Below are 23,778 nucleotides of genomic sequence, written 5' to 3' on the forward strand. Positions count from 1 at the left end.
TTATCCTTTTGCAGTTAGGTGCACTGAATAAAAACAAGGATGAAATTATCTGCATCAGTACTCTACCCTTCTTAGTGACTCAGTAGCTCCCTAAGCTGTGTGAGAGCTCTAAAACTGAATGCAAATAAGATAATACTGTCAAAATACTGACTTCTTAATACCAAGTGAAATCTTTTGAACACTGTTGGGTATTATGCTACTGTGACTGACTGACTTCATCTCTGCTGGTGGTGAAATCACAGCAGGCTGCTACAAACCTTGTGGATGAAGCTGTTGGTCTTCTCTTAATCATTAGCTGACTATGAAAAAGAAGAAAGCTAGAATCTGGTTGAAGAGAGAAGAGGGCATCTTTAAGGAGAACTTTAGCTGAAAAAACCCAGGATGTAATGTAGACGTGCATTGCCGTTTAGAGCATGGAGGATTCATCTTTCCTAATTGTATGAAATGTATCCTTCTATTTTTATATGCCAGTAGCCATGCTTTGCAGAACAGTAGTTGTTCCCAAAGCCCTTTGCAAGTGGGAGCCACGAGCTTCCCAAGCATCTCAGCACTGCTGTGTGTTGTGTCGAGCTGTGTCCCATCAATCGTCACCCTGCAGCTGAGGCTGAGGCAGTCTCTGTACCTCTGTGCATAGCCAGAATGTGTGAATAGCACATAGCTCAAGGGCCACAGGGTGGCAGCTACTGATTTACTGCCGGCTGGTTAAATGAATTTAACTGGCCACCCACTATCCACTAACTAAAGCACAGCTCCTACAGTTCCATGGTCCTTATGCAGCCAGATGTTTCCAGCTTGCCTAAAGCTATAGATATGTAAAGGCTGATAGCCATTGAGAGAGAGAAAGCAAAACAGATTTTAATACCTCTCTATTTCTATTTATAAAACAGGGAAAAATCCTATAGTTCACTGAACACAAAAGTCTCTTGACTTACAAAGCCACATGCTTTTCCTAGCCCGCCCTTCTGGGTAGAGCTGAAGGTAGTGAATTATGTGCTGTTCAATTCCTTCCTTTTGTACTGACATGGTTAGTATTTTTGAAGATTGCCTAAGAATGCTAAATTTATATTTGTTAGTGCTCTAGGTGTTTTTTTATAACCATGCTCTTGCTACTAGAGATTACATTAGAATTGTAGCACCCAAGAGAGTTTTTTCTTTCCTTTTTTTTTTTTAAAAAGTAACCTTTTAAAGCACTAAAATTTTAAATCTCATTTCTATTTTACCCTCAGCTGTATCCAAGGATTAAACCTAGACAAAGAAGCTTGGCATGAAATAGTACAGAAGCCAGATTCTTGAAGTACTAATCATGGATGACTTACAAAAAAAATTCATTTTGTGTTGGTTCCAATATTATGAGACTTATTTCAATGACAATGTAATTTGAAAGCTATGAAGAATGTGCTTTGAAAACAAATGAAGGATTGATGCATTAGCAAATGGATGAGGGCATTCTACAAGATGAAATAATGCTTACAAGCAAATGAAATTCTGCTGCCTTTGGTCTAAGCAAGCCATTATGTTCAAGTACCCACTCTGATTTCTTCAAACACGGCAGAAAAGAATTTCACATTTTTCTGCATTAAATACAAGGACCTTCTCAATTTACCATTGAAGGAATCATCATGAAACAGACAACTTGGCTTTGTCCAAATTTATCCTGAGGCTTTTTCCAGATGGGAGAAATTAAAATAAAGTACGTGCACAGCACCCAAATGCTTATTGCTGGAAGCAGTACGTTTGTTAAGGAAGCTAAACTGAAGTGCATGTGAACAGTGACAACCACATGACCAATCCATTAAGCAATAACTTTTAAAAATGCTGTAGCATCTTAGGAATTCCATGTATTCAAAATATTATGTGCTGTAACAGACAATGTAGTTTTAGATTCCTCTTTTACAAAGAGCCTCATGTATTTATTGTATTTTGTACTTGGAAAACTAAGTGTAGAAACTTTCTGTAGTCCTTGACAACTTACTTGTTTTTACTTGACTGTGATACCATTAAACTTTTGTCTTGTTAAGCTTTAACTCCAGGTATTTTAGTGTCAAGTTTTTATTAGACCATCTGAAAATCTTACCAGTAAAACACACTGCTGTTCTACATTACACTGACATTCAACTGCTTTCTGTGTTAAATTGAACCCCTCCTCCCCCATTTGTTCAAGACAGCCTTTCTGCATTTAAAATTAAGCCAAATGTGTTAGTTGCATATAACCTTTGTTAACCTTAAAAGCTAGGGGACATACTTAAGAAAAAACCTTGGCACAAGTATTTTCCAAATAAAGCCTTTCCCATGGAACTATCCTTTATATCTCTTTGGGAATAACCATTTGATAATGAACACTATTTAATAGAGAGGATCAAATCTTTCCTTGAGGGTATTCATGAAGTGCCTTACCCTTCAGGCTTATGTTTTCCTACTACGTAAGTCCTTACTGCTTTCTGAAAAGATGCCCATAAATACAAGAAATTGTTTGTAGGAAGGAGGACATAATTCCTCAGGTGGGCAAACTTAAGTCAGCTGTAGTGAGAACTCTTGGAAGCAGTAATCTGCTCATGATTTTAATAGGTTGGGTATAGGGTATATAGTATCAACTGCCTTTCTTGGAAACCTTTAGTTTTTCAAGCATTAATCTTTTAAAATATCAGATAAAGTATCAGACTATCTAGCATTTCATTAACTGACACTCAGCCAGAGTGTCTGTCAGTGCCTAGTCAGCTCCAGAATGCTGTTTTTCCCCTTTAAAAGGCAACACACTCTGTTCCTGACAATGAAAGCTCTTCAGATGTGCTGTGATGATCTATCTCTAAGACAAAAAATGTGCTTACTTGCAGAAGGAATAACAGTCTTGCAAACTTTATTTCTACTGTTTTTATTTAAATACTTTCTTGTATTTCAAAGGAAGATAAATAAGATACAGGAAATAATGCTGGGGCTTGACAGAAAGCACACTAAGGGACCCATATCTTACCTAAACACCTGTATTCAGGGATACACAACACCATCCCTTTTCTAGTTTCAGATACGCAGGATGGAGTGGAGCTGTTATTCAAAAAGCACTTATTAAACCAGACTGTCAAGCTATGAGCTTTCTTCCAGAAGTCATGTAAAACACCTTAAATACAAAGATATTAGCAAAGCAGTATTTTCAAAAGTTGCACTGAGGATTTGTACTAAATTAAAGCTTTTGTACAGAGGATATATAGTAGTAGATAAAGACTGTCAGACCCATAAAAATGAGGTTACAGATTTTTCTGTTGAAGTAGAATGCTTTCATTCTTATGCATGGCAAAATTTGCACACAGTTAGAAGTTAAGGCACGTTCATGTTAGGATATTACTTGTATGTCTGCTTGATTATCTTCACCTGATCTTCCTCTTTTTGAGGTCTCTTGAGCTGATATCAGTGGCTCAAATGACAGTAAAGCACAGCCACTGTAACAAGGAAGAGAGAGGAAAATGGCCCAAGGTTAAGTTTAGTAAAAATATCTGTAGCAAGTATGCATGTTCTCATTTCTAGCATGAAGAAGAAAGTCTATTGTTACAGAATTAATTTTATGATCTTTCCTGAATGATTTAAATTTATATCTCATTTAAGTCAGAAGAGTTTTGGGATGATTTGCCCATTCCTCGTGTAAGTCCAGAATAAGTTATGTTCAGGTAATAAGCAAGTTGAACACGTGTAGGAGGGTAGTTTTCTCCTAACTTAGTCCTTTCTACAGGGCAGACATGGCACAGAAAGAAGCAGACATGGTCAATGCCATGAGTCACTACTGCACCTACATTTTATCCTGTTGTTGCCAGAAAAGGCAGGGAAGAAGCCTGCCTACATGTCAGCCAAAATTACTGCCTGTACGTGGTAAGTGGCATCAGGTTCAAGTAACCTGGCCCGTTTGTTTGAGAATACAATGTGATGTAGGTACATTTTGAAAAAGAGTAACCTTTCTTAAGACTGCTTATAAATATATAAGCTACATAAATCCAGCATATAGGTGAATACATATAACCAGCCGTAATCAGTCAGAATGGAGCAAGACCGTCTCTACTGTTAACCCCTTCCCCCCACCCCCCAAAGAAAACGACAAACGTTTTAGAGCTAAATGAACTTACATTAACGAGGTTCAATTCTATTGTTCCAGTTTTCTCAGTATCCAGTTTTCTAAACATTTCTGTGGTAACAGAGATGACAGACAAGGATGAATATAGGAACTAATTGGAAAGCCTTCCCCTTCCTTGTGCTTCAGGATCAAAAAAGAATTTAGTCCCAGATTCTAAAATTTATGACAACAGTCTACACCCCAAACCAGAAAGGGCCACTCTAAAGTCATTGCATGCTCATGTGCAAGAATGAGACTGAACATTTTTAATGGTTCAGTCTGTAACATTAACACTATTTGTCAATCTATAAGTGTTCAGATTGATTTTCAGTTTTAAATGAACATTTAGTTGTTTGCATGGAAGACTGTCTGGCTCCGGTTCAGCAGCCTGGCCTAAAAGGCTGATTCCTAGATCTAGAAGGAGCGTGCAGACTGGGTTGCTGGATTTATAGCTCAGCTTTGAAGTTGCTTTGGTTCCAGTACAAAGTTTTCTGAATAAATTATTGTGGACTTGAAGACACAAAGCAACAGAGTCTGTCTAGTTATTAAGCATGTACTCACTGAACAAGGTTTCCAGCCGAATCAAACACCGGACAAAGTTATCAAAGTCAATGATGAGGTCTTCATCCGCAAAACGAGCCACAATGACTTGATGTAACCGGCAGTTCAATTTGAACCCTAAAAATACAATGTCAAGAATTTAAAAAAAAGAGGAAGAAAAAAATGCAAAAAGCTCCAACCAACAAAAAAACCCCAACCTTATACACTGCCAGAAATTCAGTTAGCTACTTTTGGTTAAATTCTCAAATTTTAAGAGTATTTACTCCATTTTGGAAACTCCCAACAACTCCTTCTGTACTTGGAGTGATTTAAAGCTGTGACTAGGTCACGTGTGTTCTTCCTGCTGCATGTGCTCCCACACCTGTACTCCTGTTTCCCAGAGGACACAGCCAATTGCTCCAGCTCGTGGTCCTTCCCTGCATGACGAGGCAGCTGCCAGACTCGGCCCACTGAGACCGGAGATGAAGCAGTAGCTTTCTGTGGGCAAACGGGTATCTGTTTCCAAAGAGTATCTAAACTTTGGGACAAAAAGAATGCTGCCTCATCTTACATGGTGACAGGAGGGGAAAGCTCCAGAGAGCCCAAACGTCCCCAGAAGATCAGTAAGCTAATTTGGGATCCTACGGCTCTGTGATACCCACCTCACTCACCATCGTAACTCAGATCTGCTTTTCAGTGGCAGCAGTAGCAAACTGACTCTTCTTCTAACGCTCTTGTGAGCATCACCCCTTGGTCAAGCATCTTGGTTTTACCGGCTTATGCCAAACCCACATATACCTAGAGAGACTCATCGAAAGACAACAGTACGCTGTTATGGGACCAGATTGTTGCAGTTATTTGTGCTTCTCCAAAAGCTGGTCACTAAGGAAAATAACTGCAAACCTGTCACTCCTTTGAGATGCTTTTAGTGTGCCTGCGTGGCAAGACACTGCTACACAAAGACAAGAGTGCAGGCTGAGCATCTAGATTAAATGGAGGCCTTTCAGGTCTGGGAACACAGGAATCTTCAGCTTACAAGTGATATGCAGGAGACTAGTGAGCATCTACCAACCCAGCTTGAAACCAATATAATCCTAAAGAGAGACAGACCAATATAAATAAAATACCTGCTGTTTCCAGCGCTCTCCTCATCTCATACGAATTCATGGTACCGGATCGATCCACATCAATTTCCCTGTAAATTTTCTGCAGAACACAAAACCCAAAGTCAAAACTTGTCAATAATTCAGAGCATGTTCTGGCTTTCACCAGAAGTCAAACGTTTTGAAATGCAGCCTGCATGTTACTTAGGAGCATTTGCAACGTTGGTCTGAAGGACTAGGTACTTATTTCTGAGTTCATCTAAAAGCGGCTTTAGAAAGTAAGTCGTTTTAATGCAGCAGCCCGAGTGGATAAAGACTCCAGAGAGTTCCTTGAATGCCCATGCAAAATGGCACCATCGCCACCAAAGCGGCGAGACTGACACCAAACTCGCACTGTTAAGTGGGAAGGCTAAACGTATTTGGACACGAGTTAAAACAAACCAGAAACCCCTCCAAGAGTAGGGTAGGAAGAGAGGCAGCCTCTCCAGCCCTTCACCCGAGCGCCTGAAGGACAAGCAGTCACACCCTGGGACTCCAAGGGACAAAACCTGGGGGGCTGAGGACACAAACACATTGTGAGCTGAAGTGAGAGTCCCTGCTTTGGGAAGTGTGATTGTACACATTGTATGAGGCAAATCAGTCTACAGCCACCTCCGCATTTGATTGCATGTTCTCCCAAAAAGGCTGCGTCTTACCTGGTATTTCTGAATCTTTGTCCAGAGGGTGTGGAACTCCTTCAGTCCCAGTTTACCACTCCCGTCATTCTTCTTTGAGTTAAGGGAATCTCTTTGGCGGGAAGGAAAAGGGGTTTCCCCTCCCTGTGCTGAGTTTACTCACATGGGCAGTTGTGACTTAACACTTTAAAAAAAAATTGCAATTAAGAAAAGGATGGAAGTCCTCTCCAAAGGACTCATCCTGTTGAATACACGCTTGTTGTCCAAGATGTCTTTCTAAATCAATAAGATGATTGATTCATTTAAACCATGATCAGTTCACAAGCTCTTTCTGCTCCTGCTTTGGCAGCTCTCTGTCTTTTCAATACATGTATAAAACAGCCGAGATGATGCCATTTTATTCTGTGTAGTTGGTTGAACACCTGCAGTTACAGGAGCATGAGTCCTAAGTCTGGGTTATAAACAGGAAAAGCCACAACCAAGCCTGCTATTTGGAGAACTTAAGTTCTTGCACAAACAGCTAACAAAAGAACCTGGTCATGGCATCGCTCCCAAAAACCACTAAGGAGTCCCTACGGGCTGCCATATTTTACATGAAATTATAGCAGAACATTGTTTTGTTTTGGTAATTTTCCCTTTTTCTAACTATGCAATTCAACTCCCACGGCACAGAGAAGCTGAACACAACTATTCTTAGACTTGATCCTTCATCCTACACTTTTGCCCTTATTCTTAGGAGTAAAAGCTCCTAAAATCCAGCATACTCTCTGTTTCCTGTATTTGTTTCCCTCGTCTTCTATTTGCTAAGTCGTCATGTCATGGCTTTACGATGCCCTTACCAACTCCAGCCAGATAACAGAGCAGTGAAGTGCACCCAGATGTGCATGTTTAAACTCTACAGCCAAGGCTACCCACACCACGCTGAGAGCCAGGTGCCTTTTCCCAGCGCAAACATCACTTTGTCCCCAGCTAAACCAGAACACGCAACAGCTGGGAAGACTTCAAAGCAGATCGTCCTGTCTGATAATGGATTTTCGCCACTGCCTGGGAGAATGCATGTGCCATGGTCAGCAGTGAATAGCAAGGGCTACCATTTTTATTCAGGGGAACCAGGGTAAAACCAGCTTCTCCACCTCAGGAGTCATTAGTACATCAGTATGGACCCACCACTGCAAAGGCAGCTCACCTACTTCAGCACAGGCAGAAGAATATCATCTAGGGCAGCCTTAAAGGATACATCTAACAGGTCAACCATTATTTTGCATGTCTCAATACTAAAGCCATCAGATTTAATATCTTGGCCTGTAAAGAAAGAGCAAAAGACAGGATTATCATTGCATGCTGTACCACAGCACCTTCCTAAATAGCTCATGAGCTCTATAACCAGTGTATACACATCAGCCCTTATTTGCTTCTCTGTCATCGGTGGCTTCCTTTGCAACTGACGAAGAGGCTTAGGGTGAAAGTTAGCTGTGATGTTTCCCCAAGCAAACAGCCCAGTTAGTCTAGTTTGTAGGTGTGCTACAGAAGCAAGAGACAGAGATAAAGCTTTTCTGCCCTTATTGTCTGCCTGCAAAGACAAGGGTGGACTTTTGTGGACAATGTAGACTTCTGACCTGTGGAGGTCAGTGGTAGGTAGCTTCATGCAAGGGAAGAACATCAAATCAAGCTTGGTAACCAGCAATACACCATTGCTAACTGGCTGGTGCGCACATACATACAACACAGTCCTGGCTAGCTGGTTAAGATTTCACTATGGAAATTAGAGACACTTATTTCTCCAAACACTTATTTCTCGAGCACTGTTTAATGGAAAGGAAAATAATGCAGAGCCGAACTCTGAATCACTTCACAGAAAAAGAAGCCCAGAGTTTCAAAGTTTCTCCTCCTCCTCAGGGACATACCAGACCATTGGCTGGGCTACTGTTTGAATCCCGAGTGGTTCAATACTAAAGTAGCAGCAATACCTTCTCTTGATTATTATCAAGCATTAATCAAATCCATCTATCTTCCTGGCAGCTAATTCCCAGTAGCAGATGCTGGGATAAAAGGCACCCATATGCACCCTGCCAAAGCACGCATCCTATGAAACACAGCTTCAGTGCAGGCACAGCCCCAGCGTTTCTGCAGCCCCCTGAATGAGCAGAGATAGCACGTGGCTGTGGCCACACAGAGCGCCAAGCCGCAGGTCTGGGGCAGAGCCCAGGGCTTCGACTCTGCCCAGGTCAGTGGTGTGCTCTGTGCTCTCACGGCCATGCTGGAAACCTGCTAGTGGCCAACTGAAGCCGCAGTTTGAGGAAGATACTTACGTTTAGCCATGATTTTATTCAAGATGTTGCGCAGTTCGAAGGCAGAGATCTCTGCATCCTGCGGAAAAGAGGAAAACAAGTTTTTCACTGTGAGCTGCAGACACCATCTCATAAGCAGCCTCTGACTCCTTTGGGCGAGTCGGACAAGTTCAAACATCCCTTGGAGTTCCTTTCCCTTGGATGGAAATGCAAGTGGTAAGCTCTCCCCACCTCCCATTCCCAGGAGCACCACCTGGCATTAGCACACCTGGCTGTGGGGTCTGCCCGAGCCCTCAGGCAGGCGAGGGCAGCCTGGGGAGAAGGCACAGCCCAGCCCTCATCATCTCCCGGAGGGACCCATGCGCCTGCACCAAATGCTCTGCCCAAAGGACAGAATTAGGGACCTGCAGAGATAAAAGTCGAGCCTACAGTTCAAAGAGAGCGAAGACTGTTTGCCAGGAGCGCTCACAAATCCGTTGTGTAAGCGGACGGGTAACTACACAGATTTTTGCATGCACAATTATGCACATGCTTGAGATCTGACTCAGCACAAGAATTAAACTCCATCCTCTCTTACCCACTCACCCATGTTATCAGTAAGATGTTAACAGAAAAATACTCACACTTCCTGCTAGCTGTCCAAAAAGCTTTTTAAAGCTGGGTTCGATGTCATCTTCACTGATCTCGGTCTAGAAGAGAGAAACAGAGAACATGGAAAGGAGGAACTTTTCTGCCTCAGAAGGACTTAATGCATTTCCCTGCCCCTAGTAAAACACAATTTAAATGGCAAAGTTGAAGGTACAGCGTGTTTTTACTTTGATTTTAATCAGTTTTATTTTCAGGGTGTCCTGGTTTCGGCTGGGATAGAGTAATTTTCTTCTTAGTAGCTGGTACAGTGCTGTGTTTTGGATTTAGTGTGAGAATGATGTTGATAACACTCTGATGTTTTAGTGGTTGCTAAGTAGCCCTTATCCTAAGTCAAGGATTTTTCAGTTTCCCATGGTCTGCAAGCAAGCAGGTGTACAAGAAGCTGGGAGGGAGCATGGCCAGGGCAGCTGACCCGAACTAGCCAAAGGGATATTCCATACCATAGAATGTCATGCTCAGTATATAAACTGGGGGGAGTTGGCCAGGAGGGGTGATCACTGCTCGGGCATCGGTCAGCGGGTGGTGAGCAATTGCATTGTACATCACTTGACTTTTCTTGGGTTTTATTTATCTTTTTTCCTTTTTTTTTTGTTATATTCCTTTTCGTTACAATTATTATTATTTTATTATTATTATTGTTAGCATTATATTTTATTTTACTTTAGTTATTAAACTGCTCTTATCTCAACCCATGAGTTTTACTTTTTTTTCCTCAATCCTCCTCTCCATCCCACTGGGAGGGGAGAGGGGGGAGTGGCTGCGTGGTGCTTAGTTGCTGGCTGGGGTTAAACCATGACACAGGGGCACCTCAAAATGCTGGCATTGCAAACACTGCTGGAATTAAGAACTTTTGCAATGGCTTTTGCTAAAAAAAAAAAAATAAAAAAATAAAAAAAAATAAATTAAAATTATTTATTTTATTAAAAAAAATCACTACCAAATTCAGAACTTCACTGTTGCTGCTGCTGCTACTACTGTTGGACTAGCTGTCTTCATTTAAAGAAAAGAAAGCAAAACATAAGTTCTCATCTTGGAAAAAAAAAAAGAAAAAAAATCACACAGAGGGGTAGATGCATTAGTAGACAAAACATCCCCAGCTCCAGCAAGACTAAACATATGGTGAGCCACTACTTACTCATGGAAACAACATCACATGCAAAAACACCCCTATGGCTAAAGGGCTGCACTCCTGGATTCCTGGAGAGCAAAGGGAATTTCCCGTGGCTCCAGTTACCTCTGCAGAGAGCAGGTGATCTCCTCTACCTGGGAAGCCCAGGCTCACCACTCTGGATAAAGGACAACACATGTTTCCGTTATTGCTTATGATGTTTCCATTTGCTGGACATTCAACTATGGATATTGAAAGATCTGTTTCCAAAGTGGGACAACAGTTCTTGATAATGCTTACAGAAAAACGCTGCCCTGCACAGGGAGCAGGTACTCCAACCCCACTTTTATTTACGACAAAATTATCTCCATTTAAAACATATAAGTTAAGATATACCTCTTCAAAATTGGCCTCAATTTCATCATCTATAACCCTAGAAAGATAAAGAAATCAATATTAAAACCAGAACAAGTAACTCTTCTGATGCCCTTCCTTCAAGTTTCAGTTAAAGAGAGATTCTTTAAATTATGGGAATAAGTGTTCAAAAGTTACCGGATTAATCAGCCACAGACACTGCATACCACCAGTCAAAGCAGTATTTTGCCAGCTATGGCAACAAGAGTTTCAAAACACATTACAAACTGTGCAACGTCCTGCAGAGCCACAGACAGGATTTTGGGTCAGATATAACCCTTTGGGTCACTTAGTGCCACCGCCTATATACTTTAGCCCAGGACCAGGCTCTTGGGTGCAAATCAAACTTATCTAGTCACTCCCCCCCCCCCCAACAGCAAAAAGTGAGAGCCTTAAAGTCATTCAGATGTGTCAGAGTGGGAACAGAAGTGTTCCATGCTGTGTCCCCAGCTGCAGTGGGAGCATCACACCTACAGACGGTGCATAAGCACTGCTAAGGGCCCATCAAAAGCTGAATGTGCCTTCACACAACTGACACCCCAGTTTTCTCACCACTACAGAAACATGCAACAAAAGATTACAGAATAGTAGAAAGGTTTTTGCTTGCTTTGAATTAGGGAACTCAATATGAAACATCCCACACCCCTTCCCAAGGCCTTAGCCCAGCTGCTCTTTAAGATGTGACATGTCTAAATTTTTTCACGGCTTCACAGCTAATGGTGTGGTTTGAGCCAGTTCCATTAAAACCCATTTTAATTTTATCAAAGGTATCATTTGGTTGAGCAAGTGTCTTGAATTTTTTTCCAGCCTGATCTCAAAGGTGTGAGATCAATTGTTGTGATCAGTGTGTTCCCAGACAGCTGAAAGCACACGCATTTCTGTCTCCCAAGCGAAGAGCCCAGCCTGCTGTTCTCTGGGGCTTTCTTCTCTCCACAGAACAACCTGTGCTGTGGCACCCAGCTGCCTACAGCCCAATAACTAAAAATGTCTGCCCAGGTAGGGCTAATAATAATAATTATTATTATTATTTGTTGTATTATACTATTTATTATTTTTGTTTTTCTTCCACCATTCCTTCCTGCTAAGTTTACTCAAACTTTCCTTAGTTGCGCATGGGGAAACTGGGGACAGACAAGAACTGCTGCAACCCCATCCATGCAGGGCGATTGCGCATCCCTGCTTCCCGCTCCCTGCAGGAAGCCGATGTACCCCAGCCCTGGGCTGCTCCATCCTTCCACGTCCGCGAGAGGGACCAGAGGTCGCCCATGTGCCCATACTGCTCTTAAACGGTCACAAAAAAGCTACATACGTGGAGTCTGCGTTTTTTTCAGAGAAGACTCGCAGACAGAAATCCCCATTCTTGTTGGGTTCAAAGGTCGAGGGCACGACGATATATTCTCCTGCAGGGAGCTTGAACCGGTTCAGCACTTCTCGGAGGTTGATAAAGGTGTTCGATCTTTCTCTTGCTTTGTTGGTCAGGAAAAAGTTTTTGCTCAGATGAATATTCGTCTGGCCAGAAAACTTATGAAAAGCAAAGAAAGAGAAAAAACCCCACAGTTTGCATGTATTTGCATTTACAAATTAAAAATATAATAGATATGACAATTAGCTATGTATGGAAAAAAAACCAGACGTCTGTTCAACAGAACTGGAAGAGAGAAGAGAAAGCGGGTGGGTGCATCCCACCACAGTACTCCTGAGCTGCGGCTGCAAACGTGTTTTGCAGATCATCTCAATAAATCATTCAGGTCATGCTTATGTTTTGCAGATGACGCACAGTGTGTGAAGACATTTGGCAAACTCTTCCACCATTTTTCTTTAAAGCGAGATGGCTTACGACCCATGTGCCTCTGGTCCCACCAGGGGACTGCAGCTCAGCTCTGCCTCTGAGGTCAGGCTGCCTTAAGGCAGAGAGCCTGCTTATGAAGGCCTCCAAGAATAAAATAAACGTTACGCATTATAAAAGCGTATTTGGAGCATAACATCTTCCAGAACAAACTCTCCTGCGCAGGGTTTTACAGGTGGGCTCGCTCAGCTCTAGAAGCAAACATCAGGAATGTGCATGGTTCAGAAACCTCCCCCTTCCTGTCCTCCCGGATTTTTAAGAATGCAAAACCTGTCAGACCCGCTGCCATGGTGGGAGATAAAATTCCACCTTTTGGGGAAAAGAAAAGTCATGGGACTATAGCTAGAGTCTCTTTTTTATGGAAATCAGATTTTTGGACCACTAGGGTGAGAGCTGAGCGGCTGACGGAGTATTGCTAAGGCATTCAAAAGGTACATAAGAAATTTAATTAACTGGCAGCACCACTTCCTTTCCTAATGAAACCACGTTTTACATAACAGCAGCTGGTTTGAGCATAGCCTCGGGAGCTGCGAGGTGCCCCGGCTGCTTTGCACGCACCCTCGCAGGTACAGCAAGCCCCGTAATGAGGTTACCCAGGCATTTTGCTCAACCTCATTCGTTCCTCTGAGGAGCAACAGCTCAGAGGCATCTGCAGCCCTGCCTCCTATTGCACAGGCATCACTGCGTTGCCACCCCTCTCTGATTCCCGGGGCATGCTATTAGCTACCTGCAGGTAGAAACAGAGAGAAACCAATAAAGACTGTGCTTAGGGAAATGAAAATAAACACCTCCGTGGAATATTAGTTGTGTGTCAAACATGAACTCTGTGCAAACCTGAGAAAAGCAGCCATGCTCTGGGGGAACAGGTGTGGGTCTGGGCTGGGAGAAGACCCATGGAAGAGCGGCTTTGGTGAGTTTCTGCAGTACAGAGAGCTCTTATGCCAACCCAAGATGATCTGAAAATGTAACATGGGCTCAAGGCCCCTTCCAGAATAAATGGCCTCTAACTTCAGACTCTGCACAGTCAATATTGTCCTGCAGTGAAGGAGGATCATCTGAACTGTTTCTTCCCACAAGCCGTTCCGCCCCAACTCTGCACCTTGTCCACCAATGCATGCTACGTACCTCTGGGGGCACCTGCAAGGAGAAAAGGAGAGAGTTATTTGCTTGTTGAATGGCAGCTCCGGGGCTGCTACTTTTCACTGTTGGTTAGCGGGTACATCCACACTCTTGAAAAAAGACTCGGCTCGAGGGGGAAGGTGAATGCTGAGCCCACGTCACCCAACGCTGACTGCTGGCTCAGCTCCCAGCTCCATCCTGGAGGCAGGTGAGGCTCACCCGGGGCAGCGTGGGCATAGCCTGGCACAGACGCAGCCAGGCTGGTCATGGTTTCCTGCTGACCCTCAACCCTGTGGCCCGCTATGATATTTTTTTGTACACTCAGTTTCTCTACTATTTCTTCCCACCTTCTCTTTCACCCCCTGACCTCTCCACCATCAGGAGAGAAGGCAGGGGCCCAGCAAGACAATAATGCAGTTTTCTGTTTCCTTAGGGGTTCAGAGGACCTAGCTTTGCTTTAAACCTTATTTGCCTGCGGGGACCAGATTCTTTGACAAGCTTTTCCAAAGCTGGGATATCGAGAAAGCAAGCAGTCGCACATATCGCCTACAGCCACAGAGCAACCCACAGGCAAGACCATTAGTCCCATTTTCACTGCCAGTTAAGCAGTGCTGCTTTGCAGCTCTGAACAAAATGTCCTGCTTAAGGAGTTACCATAGACACATCTCTGACCCTTCATTTAGCAGAATGAGTTTTACAGGTGTTTTGGCTGGTTCTGCTGCTGGGTTCAGACTCCCCAGGCTAGCGCAGGTGTCCCAGCTAGCATCACATCCCTACCACGGCTGCTCTTATTCTGCCGCTTTTCACCACAGCCTGACAAGTGAAGGTCAGACTGGATTTCTGCACTTTTAATTTTTGTTTTTTAAATACTTTTTCTGCTCCTCCATTTAGAAGTACAGAATATTGTAGGTGAGAAGCAGCCTCTGTGGGTCATCTGGTCCAACCCCCTACTCAAAGCAAGGCCAATATCAAAGTTAGATGAGGTTGCTCAGGACCTTGTCCAGTCTAGGTTTTAATATCTCCAGGAATGCAGATTCCATCACCTCTCTGGGTACCTGTCCCTGTGCTTGACCACTGTTTTGGTGGAGGATAATTTTCTAAATATCTAAGTGGACTTTTCCTTGCTGCTGCCGGTGTCCAGCTCAACCCAGCTGAGTTTTGGTAGAAAGCCCAGTCTGAGAATTGCACTACCTCATTTATAGGGTGAGTTTTCCTTTTCCTCCCATGCACCTTTACTGCCTCACTTGCCTCATAAATTGCAAAGCCGATGGTATGCATGTCCTCTCCCATCTTCCTCTGCTTCCGCCGGTGCTTCTGAATCAGGCCAATGAGGAAAGTGCAGCCCCTCTCAGGATCATCAGGATCCTCATCTTCTTCCTCCAGCTTGATTAAATACTGTGGATTCGTCCAGAAAGTGTCTGGGAAGTGGATTTATGCAAACTGCTCAGAGGCTTCTTTGAAAGCAACCATGCTGACATATACGTGTCAGCTAGGACAGATGTGGCTCTGACTTCCAAAATCAGCTGTGAGAAAGGAAAACTAACACTCTCCTCCCCAGGCTTTACAACCACAACTAGACCCTCATCAGGGAGCCACATTTCCCAAATACTTGCACTTTTTGGATGTCAGTCCTGGATATCCCAGGTACATCCTCCTCCTCCATAGGCCACCCCAAACCAGCTCCCAGAAGAAGCGCCCAGAGAAAGCACAAGTGGACGAGCATAAACGGTTTCTCCACCGCAGTGGTGGCCACGTGCTCTTACTTGGGTAATTCCTGCAGCCCCCTGCAGTGGCTCCTCGCCTCCAGTTCCCATCCAGCTTCAGTAGGCTCCACTTCTTGTACTTGTCACTTGCCAGGGTGTCTGGAGTCAGGTTGCAGATCTCCAGGCGGGAGTAATGTCTCAAGAAGTCGTTGAACGCCATCCTGTGGGAGGCAATGCCACAGGCAACGTCTCCTTAGGATGGACAGGTTTTCTATACAACCACCTTGTCTAACCTCCCTCTCTCCCACTGCAATGTAGCACAGGGATTTGGGGTGAATTTGCTCATTCATCTTGGAGAATGTACTGGGATAGGTTACTTCGTGTGAAAAAAGCAGAGGAGAAGACATTCCCTTTAGCCTGAATGGAAACCCAGTGCTACTTACCAAAATTCCCCGTCTTCATGCCTCCTGGTCAGACGCTCCCGCACCTCAGGGTCAACGCCACTCCAATTTGGGCAGCTGAAAGACAACCTTACATCAACTACAGGGTACAGTAAAGGTTAAATCCTAATGTAGCTGGTCTGGCACAATGATTTCACTTTCTTACAGCTCCACGCAACTGCAATACTCTACAATATCTAGCTGATAGCAGCTCCAGGACTCTCAAACCACAGCAGAATTAAAATACAGGGACCTGGCATATTCGATACCTCACTTCTTAAATATCCAAGGTAAGGACCCGAAACAGTTTTATTTGCAGAAAGTGCTAATGCCTTGACTGAGACGGAGCTTTATTTTAGAAAAAGGAAGACCCAGAAGAAATACTGCCCAGTCACAGAAGTAAGTAAACGCCAACTTTCATTGCTAACAACAGAAATGGATTTTTAAAGCCCTTTTAGAAAGAACGTTTTCAGTATCTCACCACTGAACCTGGGCTGTTAAAGAAGCAGAAACTACAGAGAGGCTTGTAGGAACCACCAACCAAATGACTGCATCTTACACGAAGGCAGGTGTTGGTATGAAGGGCACCACATGCTGTGATGCCTATGTGGGAGATGACAGTGGTGGGATGCTTCTTTTAAAAGCTCAGAGAGAACATCACATTCAGATGTGACTTAGAGAAGAATTTGAAGTAGGGAGAAGACAGGCGACACCAGAAACGTGATCATACACCTGCAGTAAAAGCCTATGGGCAACATGCAACCATCGACTCACTTGTCATTCCATTTTCCGGTCCACTCCACTTCCCCCCAGGGATTTCGGATTCTGATCAGCTTCTGCATTGTTCCTCGGAAGTTCACCTGTTGGGATCAGAAGTGTATGGAGAGTTACCCAGGGACTCAGCACTGTGCTTCCTTTCACCTTTTCTATGGGAATTAAAGGACATGACAGAGTAAGTATCTCAGTGCTACACAAACACTAAAGTGTATATACACAAACATGCACTCATCTGGTCCAAAAGCCATGAAGTCAAACTGATTTTGAACAAGCTCTATGCACCCAAGCTTGTCCAGAGAAGGTTTATAGCATGCACAAACCAAAGCTCATGATAACCAAAATGTCTGTTTTGTGCTGCTAAAAAAATCACCTCTGATAGGATTTCAAGCAAAGGGAACGTAAAGCTGCTACAGGACTGCCAAAAAGCAGGTACAAGGGGATATTTCTCTAAAGTTGTCATCTATGTATAAACTGCCTTTTCACGTTCAAATGCTTTTTTTCCCCCTCCCTATATATAAGATGAGCCTGTTACAAGAGATGGGATACTCGGTCTGGCCACAACCCCTTTGACCACACGCACGCCCCGTGGTGCAGCGGTGTCAGCCCCTCCTCGCACTGCGCCGAGGCCCTGGCTTGTTATCTGCTGATCTCTGCGCACACTTAGGCCAGGCCAAGAAAAGCTGTATGAGTTTCAGTGGGAACACACAGCACTAATTTGAGGAAGGAGCTGGCACACCTCTAGAGCCCGAAGCCAAGAAAACTGCACAGAGCAGCAGCAGCACAGAGTCCAGAAACGATGCTCTGGTGCCCAAGATGAACTATCCTTACAAAGCCTGCACATATCTCCAAAGGAAAAGCCTGGCTAAATCATGCCTGTTTGTGAATTAAGGTCAAATTCCCTCTTCGCTGCTTTTGCTGTGAGAGGAGGACCAAATGCAAGCACATAAACCTGCCCGTTAGCAGCGTCCACCTCAGCACAGCATGTCAGCGGCTTTCTACACCTCACTCTGAAGTTCCAGAAATTATTTCAGAAACAATTATCGGTGAAGTAACTGAAAGTCCATTACACACGTGGAAGGACGCCATGATCTGCATCCTTTGTTTTCACTTGTCTTACCTTTGCCAGTCACCTGTTCTTGGACAGGCACCTTGCGTTCGAACACTGTGCCCTGCTGAAAGGCACTGTTCAGCAGGCATTTAAGGGACAATAATAATGTTTTTTTTTTTTCTTGCTTGGCACACGTCTCTCGCACATCTTGCTGTGCATTTAAGGTACAGTGCTGCCTGCTATATAGAAATGTCTTGAGGGGCCCGGTCACCAGCAGATGCTAGTGTGCCCTCTGCACAGAGCTTCGCACCGCCCTGCTCACTGGGAAATAGCAGTGCTTATGGAAAAAAAGGGGTTTTTTGGTCAAACCCCCAAGAAGTCAAGTTTGCATTTATCCAAAACACACCAACTAATTCAATATTTCTTCAGAAAAAAGGGACTCAAAACCTGATTTGGCAAAATGGGTGAGACTGGAGAATTTGCAACATTGAAGAGGAATTTGTGGCTGCCATGGCCCAGGCCACTTGCAAAGCTCGCTGCATTTCACCCCTCTGGGGTGGTGCACCTACCTCCTCTGCCCCGGTGACCGAGTACGCATGTCCCTTCACCAGCTTCTGGGAAGTGACTGCCTCCGTCTCTGCTGCACTGGTGATCTGGAGGAGCAAAGAAGCTTGGTAAGCATGGCTTCCCGCACTGCAGGGGATCCAATGGAGCAAAGCTTCCCCCTCCAACGGAGCTTTAATCTCGGTGGGAGGCTGCAGGGGTGGTTTAGCTGCTGCACAGAGGCAACAAGAGGGTTCTGTGTGACAGAGCGGGGAGAGGGGAAGGCGGCACGTGTGGTGGTGCTGGAGCCCCAGGGCCCACGTTCATGGCACAGGGTGCATGCCAGAAGCCCTGCACCGCAGCAAAGCTCCCTCCTGGCTCCGAAACACTTGGTGCGGTGCATCCCCTCTCGTGCATCTCCAAATGCTGTACAAAGGGGATACACACGATGAACTCTATGTTCTCAAGGGACCAGGAGGAACACAGGGGGTGACCAGCCTGAGGCTGCCCAGGCATCACCAGGGATCACACCCAGGTCCAGCAAGCCCCAGTGCTTTGCTTTGAGGTCAAAACACTTCAGCTCCACAGCGGGGTGGGAGCTTCCCCTTCCTTTCTCCAGCACTGCCACCCTAGGACCTGCCATGCAGGGGAGCAAGGGAAAAGGCTGCACTTTGGATGCCATTCGTACCTGAAGGCATATCACCCTCTCACTTTTTTGCAGCCATTACAATACTCAGGCAGTCTGGCCTATAAACACTGCAGAGAAAAGTCACTTCTTGCTAGAAAGTGACTGCTTGACATCTTGCTGTAATAATGCTTAACCCTCTATGAAATGTATGGGTGTCGTTACCTTTGCACCATTTCAGAAAGTGTGTGATCTTTAAAAAAAACATATATGAAGCTTAAAAAAGAGAGTGGGATCAAGCAGGCAGGATTCCTGCTGTCATTTCATGCTCTATTACTGCTCCACAGCACACTCTCCATGTAATGCTTAACCTCTGTGTCCCTATTTCTCTCACAGAAGAGAAGGAAAGATTTTACAGGATTTTTTCAAAGGCTAAACTCACTAATAATTAGTTTACAATATAGAAAGTGTCAGCACTTACCAACAATGGAATATATTTACTCCCCCCCACCCCCGACAAGAGATTTGTATCATTCTGGGGCAAAAATCCAGATGTCAGATTCTTATCTAAATGCAAACGAGTAAAACAGGCCTTGAAAGTGCTGTGAAGTTGCACGCTGACATTAACCAAGTACTTTTCCTGCTGTGAAGCTTCCCACTCCTGTGACTCCGATTTAACTTGAAAAATCGGAGGAAACATTTGAATTTATGTTATGAATGGAGTTCTTGTAAACAGTTTACATTCCCTTAGGCATAACTAAGATGTAATCTCATTTGGGAGTAGGGCGATTATCACAATAACAATACTTAAGACTCATTTCAGTAAGGCTAAAAGTGATGCTGAATCCTTGCAGGAAGGGCCAAAGCTCCTCTTTTGCTTCTCACACAGGTTCAGCTTTTGACAACGTGTTTTCCCATAAAGCCTTTTAAATGCCTGGCAACAGTCTGAGCCTCCCTGCTTCAAGAACAGAGCCCGGTTTTTTTGGGAACGTTTTGGTACAATATGTGCAACAAACAGGCTACAGCAAGGATGGAGGTTGCCACCTCTGAGCATCTGACTGCAGGAGCCATTAGCAGCAGCTTTCTGTCCAAACTCACTCAGCCTGTACCAACCTGCTGCCAAGCTACAGGCTTTCTTAAGAACAAAGATGTACATCAGGACCTCTAATGAGTTCCCTGTATGATCTGTTACCATGAACCTATGAAACAGCAAAAGCTCTAGGTCTCGAGGAAGAAACACAAGGGAGGCAATGAGCTTTTGCACATGAACTAATGAAGTCTACATTTCAACCTAACCCCCCAGAAAAGCACGTGCCTGGGTCACATTTTTGGGTCAAATTCTCCAGACACAAGGTAGAGCAGAGAACCGTAGGCAGAGGGGACCAGCATCCTTTGTGCACCTCCTGCAGATGGAGCACTGGTCCACCCCCCAGCTGCCCACATGCACAGCAAGAACCGAGTGTCCAGCCATAAGCCTGCTAACTCACATCAATGGAGCAGCCAAGGAGAGAGCCTTTCTGAAGCGCCTTCTGAATGATTTTGAAGAGGTTGGGTGGTGCCTTCTGCAGCTCATACCATTCTGCAATTCCACCGGTGAAGTCCTCGAAGCCTTCAGTGGTGGTGCCACCAGAGAGAGACTCATACGATCCGTTCAGCCTGCGCAAAAGGGGACACACACACAACCATCAGGTTCCCTATTTTCCTCTTCTCACACACACAACCATCAGGTTCCCTATTCTCCTCTTCTCTTGGAGAGAGGCGCTCAGTTGTGCCAACTGTCACAGCATTTCTGCTTTCAACAGCACCACAGCAGCTACAAACGCACCCTCCATTCAGCTTTGCTTCTTAGACTTCTGTACTTGGAAAGCCCAGCATAAAATCTTACACGATCATGTATACAGGTTGCAGGTTCAGTCACATCAATGACAAAAATCATGAACACTATTTGAAGAAAAAATAATATTTAAAAAAATCAATACCCAACAATTTGTCTCTCTAGTTCCACACAGTGTTTCAATCCCTTTAAGAATTATGGATCTGATTTTCAGCTTATCTAAATTAGCTCAATTTCTTAAGTCAATTGAAAGTAGTAATGTTAGATGGCAGAATTCCTCCCTGACCATCCCAAAACTGGAAATTCAGATTTGAGCACCTTCAACTTGAACAGAGACCTGGGCAAGTGGACTGGCATGCTTTGCACGCTGAAGCACTGCAACTGCAAGCCCTCAGAGGTGCGTAGAGCACATGAAACCAAGCTTCCCAGGCCCTGGTGACAGAAGACAGCCCTCTAGGAACAGCCTTGCCATAAGATGCAAGGGCTATTTTTCTTGGCTAGCAACAAAGTCAGTACTTTTGGCTACTTGTCTTAAGCACCTGTCAGCAAAGCTTTACTAAAGCAGCCATTGTGGGATACCCCAGAAGTTGTAAAGGCTAATAATTAGGCTGACACTTTAAATGCATAGTATCGGTACAGTTGAGGATGCTATGGGGAAGCAGAGGCATTGGGAGATTTGAGTGGGGTGAAAGCCTGGCCTCGACTCACTTGGCGTAGGCCTTCTCCAGCAGCGCGCTCCAGAACTCGCTGCCCTCTGCTGAGTGCACGAAGAGCAGCTCCCCGTTCTTGGTGGGCAGCCGGTCATCCACCACGACGTCCACCCACTCCCCGTACTGCCAGAACTGGAAAGAGAGCACAAACACCTTGTCACCGCACCATGCTGTGCACTCCGGTCAACAGGACATTTATCTGCTAACACCAATTTCCTAGGGGAAAAGCAATCCCCCTCACAGCCAGCTTTGCCCACCCTGTTCAGGGACGCATGTCCTCAGCTGGATCTGCTGATGGAGGAAGGACCATAAAGACAGCCCCTGCTCCTAGCTCTTTCGTTAGTGGTCTTCTTCCTTCCACCATCATCACCCTTCTTGGATGTCTCTGTTTTTCTGCCTGACTCTTTAACGTCCCTTCAAAGTGTTCCGGGAGACACCACACACGTAGACAGAGCCAGCCACACCGGCTCCTGGCCAACAGCACTGGGGGGAAGGCTGTTTTCCACCTACCTGGAAGTGGAAAATTCCTGCATATTTATCCCGGAAGCTCTGGTCTTTGGGAACAACACGGGCCAGAATTTCTTCATTCAGGGTGAGAGAGGCAATAGCAGCCAAGAGCCAACAGTCCCCTGTAAAAAAAAACAGAAAGAAAAAACAAAAGACACCATTCATTATTCAAACTTTATTCTTTAGTTTTTGTACTGCATAGAGATTGTGCATTATAACCAACAATCACCTCAGCTGTGATAAGGTGATCCCTCCCATCACTTTACCTGTAAGGCAGATCAAATGTATGTACACAAATACCCGCCATTTCCAGGCAAGTGTTGCATTTCCTCAAGACCAAAGTAATAAAAAAGAGTAAAAACAGGCTTTCCATGATCTACCAACACAGTTATCACCCATGCTGGGACTATTTGAAAGAAAACTTAATATTCAATTGAGTGTCTACAGGTTAGGAAGCAGCATGGGGAAAAGCCGAAGAGCAGGGCCTGTGGGCACACTCAGGAACTCAGGGGTGCAGTTTCTCCTCAAAAGGCCAGTGTTTTCTCAGGCACAGGCTATTTTCCTTTCCCTCCTCCATGTTTAATAAATGCCTGTTGACTTGCCATCCAGAGACCTATCCCATGGATGAGCTCCCTTCAAGGTCTCTTGCCAGCCTCCTACCAAACAGGAGCTCCTTTCACCTTATACATCTCTGGAGGCTCTTGCCAGAGGCCTCTCTGTTTAGTCCCACATCTCATCTCTGGTGCTAGTCACCAGAGAGTCAGGAAAGGTCTGAAGGCAGGCACTGTTCCCCAGTCCCACACACCTCTTCACCCTTCCTGGGATGGAGCCAACATACACCAAGCCTGCATGCCGAAGCCCCAGGGCCCAGGCTGTCTGGATAGTATTTTTCCACACCATCTCCTACCAAGCAGAGGGCGGAGGAGACCACAACTATATAAACATTACCTCTATTTTTTGTAATTATTTTCAGAAACCAGTGTTACTTTAACAGAGTGGTTACCTTTCTGCTCAGCCGTGGGCCTCCTGCAGCCCATTAGCAAGGCGATTAGAGATTTAAATACCCAGCTGATCCTCTCACTCTCACAGCCCAACACAAAACTCCTTGTTACCATTGCCAGACTTGCTGTTGCCTTGCTTTGTGAACAGAGGAAAGTCAGTATTACACATCAGATCCCACAAAATGGTCCTGCAGCATGTGTAGGATTGCAGGTTCAAGAAACATGAACCAGTTGCAGCTGCTAGCAAGTCAGAGGCCAGCAAAGCTGTGGTCTCTATACAGCCAGCTCTCTCCTATAGGAAAAGGGTCAAAACCTCACAGGTGAGAAGCTGGGATTCAATATCGGAGAAAGTCTCAGGGAGAGTTAACTCTAAAGCAGCTCTTGAGGGCGACCCTCAGGCCCAAATCCATCACGACTCAGATAGCACTAGGAGGAACACAGGCAACCTGCAACTCCCTCCAGGCTGCTCATCGCTTTTCACAGCTGATCCCCAGCAGCAGCTCCATGAATGAAATTTGCCCCATGGCCCTTTTCGCATCTCACAAATGGTGGAAGATGTGAAATTGCAGAATAGTTTCAAAACCTGAGATGCTTTTACTATTTCACAACCTAGAGGGGGAGAACCAAACATAAAACTTTCCCTTCAGCCCTACCTCTGGCTGCTTGTACTGCAATGGAGAAATCGTCGTGTCAGAGAAGTTTTTCAAACAGGAAAGTCACCTTGCCATTCTCCCATGACAGACTATGAAGCAACAAG

The 23,778-nt window shown here is 44.7% G+C and overlaps 2 protein-coding genes across 4 annotated transcripts in view; one reads left to right on the forward strand and one right to left on the reverse strand.

The window, feature by feature from the left end:
- TP53BP2 (tumor protein p53 binding protein 2) overlaps positions 1-2,024 on the forward strand; it is a 50,310-nt gene extending 48,286 nt beyond the window's left edge. For both annotated transcript variants that reach the window (XM_050895118.1, XM_050895119.1), the window contains exon 18: positions 1,227-2,024. In XM_050895118.1, coding sequence (XP_050751075.1) covers positions 1,227-1,268 — 42 coding nt within the window. In that variant the 3' untranslated portion in view covers positions 1,269-2,024. The remainder of the gene's footprint in view (positions 1-1,226) is intronic.
- A 708-nt stretch (positions 2,025-2,732) lies between these two features.
- Positions 2,733-23,778, reverse strand: part of LOC127015289 (calpain-2 catalytic subunit) — a 29,220-nt gene continuing 8,174 nt past the window's right edge. The window contains exons 3-21 of one of the 2 annotated variants that reach the window (XM_050895121.1): positions 22,024-22,142; positions 21,512-21,645; positions 20,457-20,625; positions 18,371-18,454; positions 16,751-16,836; positions 15,980-16,054; positions 15,597-15,757; positions 15,082-15,251; positions 13,840-13,851; positions 12,178-12,389; positions 10,851-10,887; positions 9,322-9,387; positions 8,720-8,777; positions 7,648-7,712; positions 6,432-6,500; positions 5,761-5,839; positions 4,655-4,771; positions 4,107-4,165; positions 2,733-3,431 (exon numbers count right to left, since the gene is read on the reverse strand). In XM_050895121.1, coding sequence (XP_050751078.1) covers positions 3,408-3,431; positions 4,107-4,165; positions 4,655-4,771; positions 5,761-5,839; positions 6,432-6,500; positions 7,648-7,712; positions 8,720-8,777; positions 9,322-9,387; positions 10,851-10,887; positions 12,178-12,389; positions 13,840-13,851; positions 15,082-15,251; positions 15,597-15,757; positions 15,980-16,054; positions 16,751-16,836; positions 18,371-18,454; positions 20,457-20,625; positions 21,512-21,645; positions 22,024-22,142 — 1,796 coding nt within the window. In that variant the 3' untranslated portion in view covers positions 2,733-3,407. Of the gene's footprint in view, positions 3,432-4,106; positions 4,166-4,654; positions 4,772-5,760; positions 5,840-6,431; positions 6,501-7,647; positions 7,713-8,719; positions 8,778-9,321; positions 9,388-10,850; positions 10,888-12,177; positions 12,390-13,839; positions 13,852-15,069; positions 15,252-15,596; positions 15,758-15,979; positions 16,055-16,750; positions 16,837-18,370; positions 18,455-20,456; positions 20,626-21,511; positions 21,646-22,023; positions 22,143-23,778 lie in introns of both variants that reach the window. The other variant, XM_050895120.1, reaches the window with a different exon arrangement.

The sequence above is a fragment of the Gymnogyps californianus genome, chromosome 3 (assembly GCF_018139145.2).
Source record: "Gymnogyps californianus isolate 813 chromosome 3, ASM1813914v2, whole genome shotgun sequence".
Classification (NCBI taxonomy): Eukaryota; Metazoa; Chordata; class Aves; order Accipitriformes; family Cathartidae; genus Gymnogyps; species Gymnogyps californianus.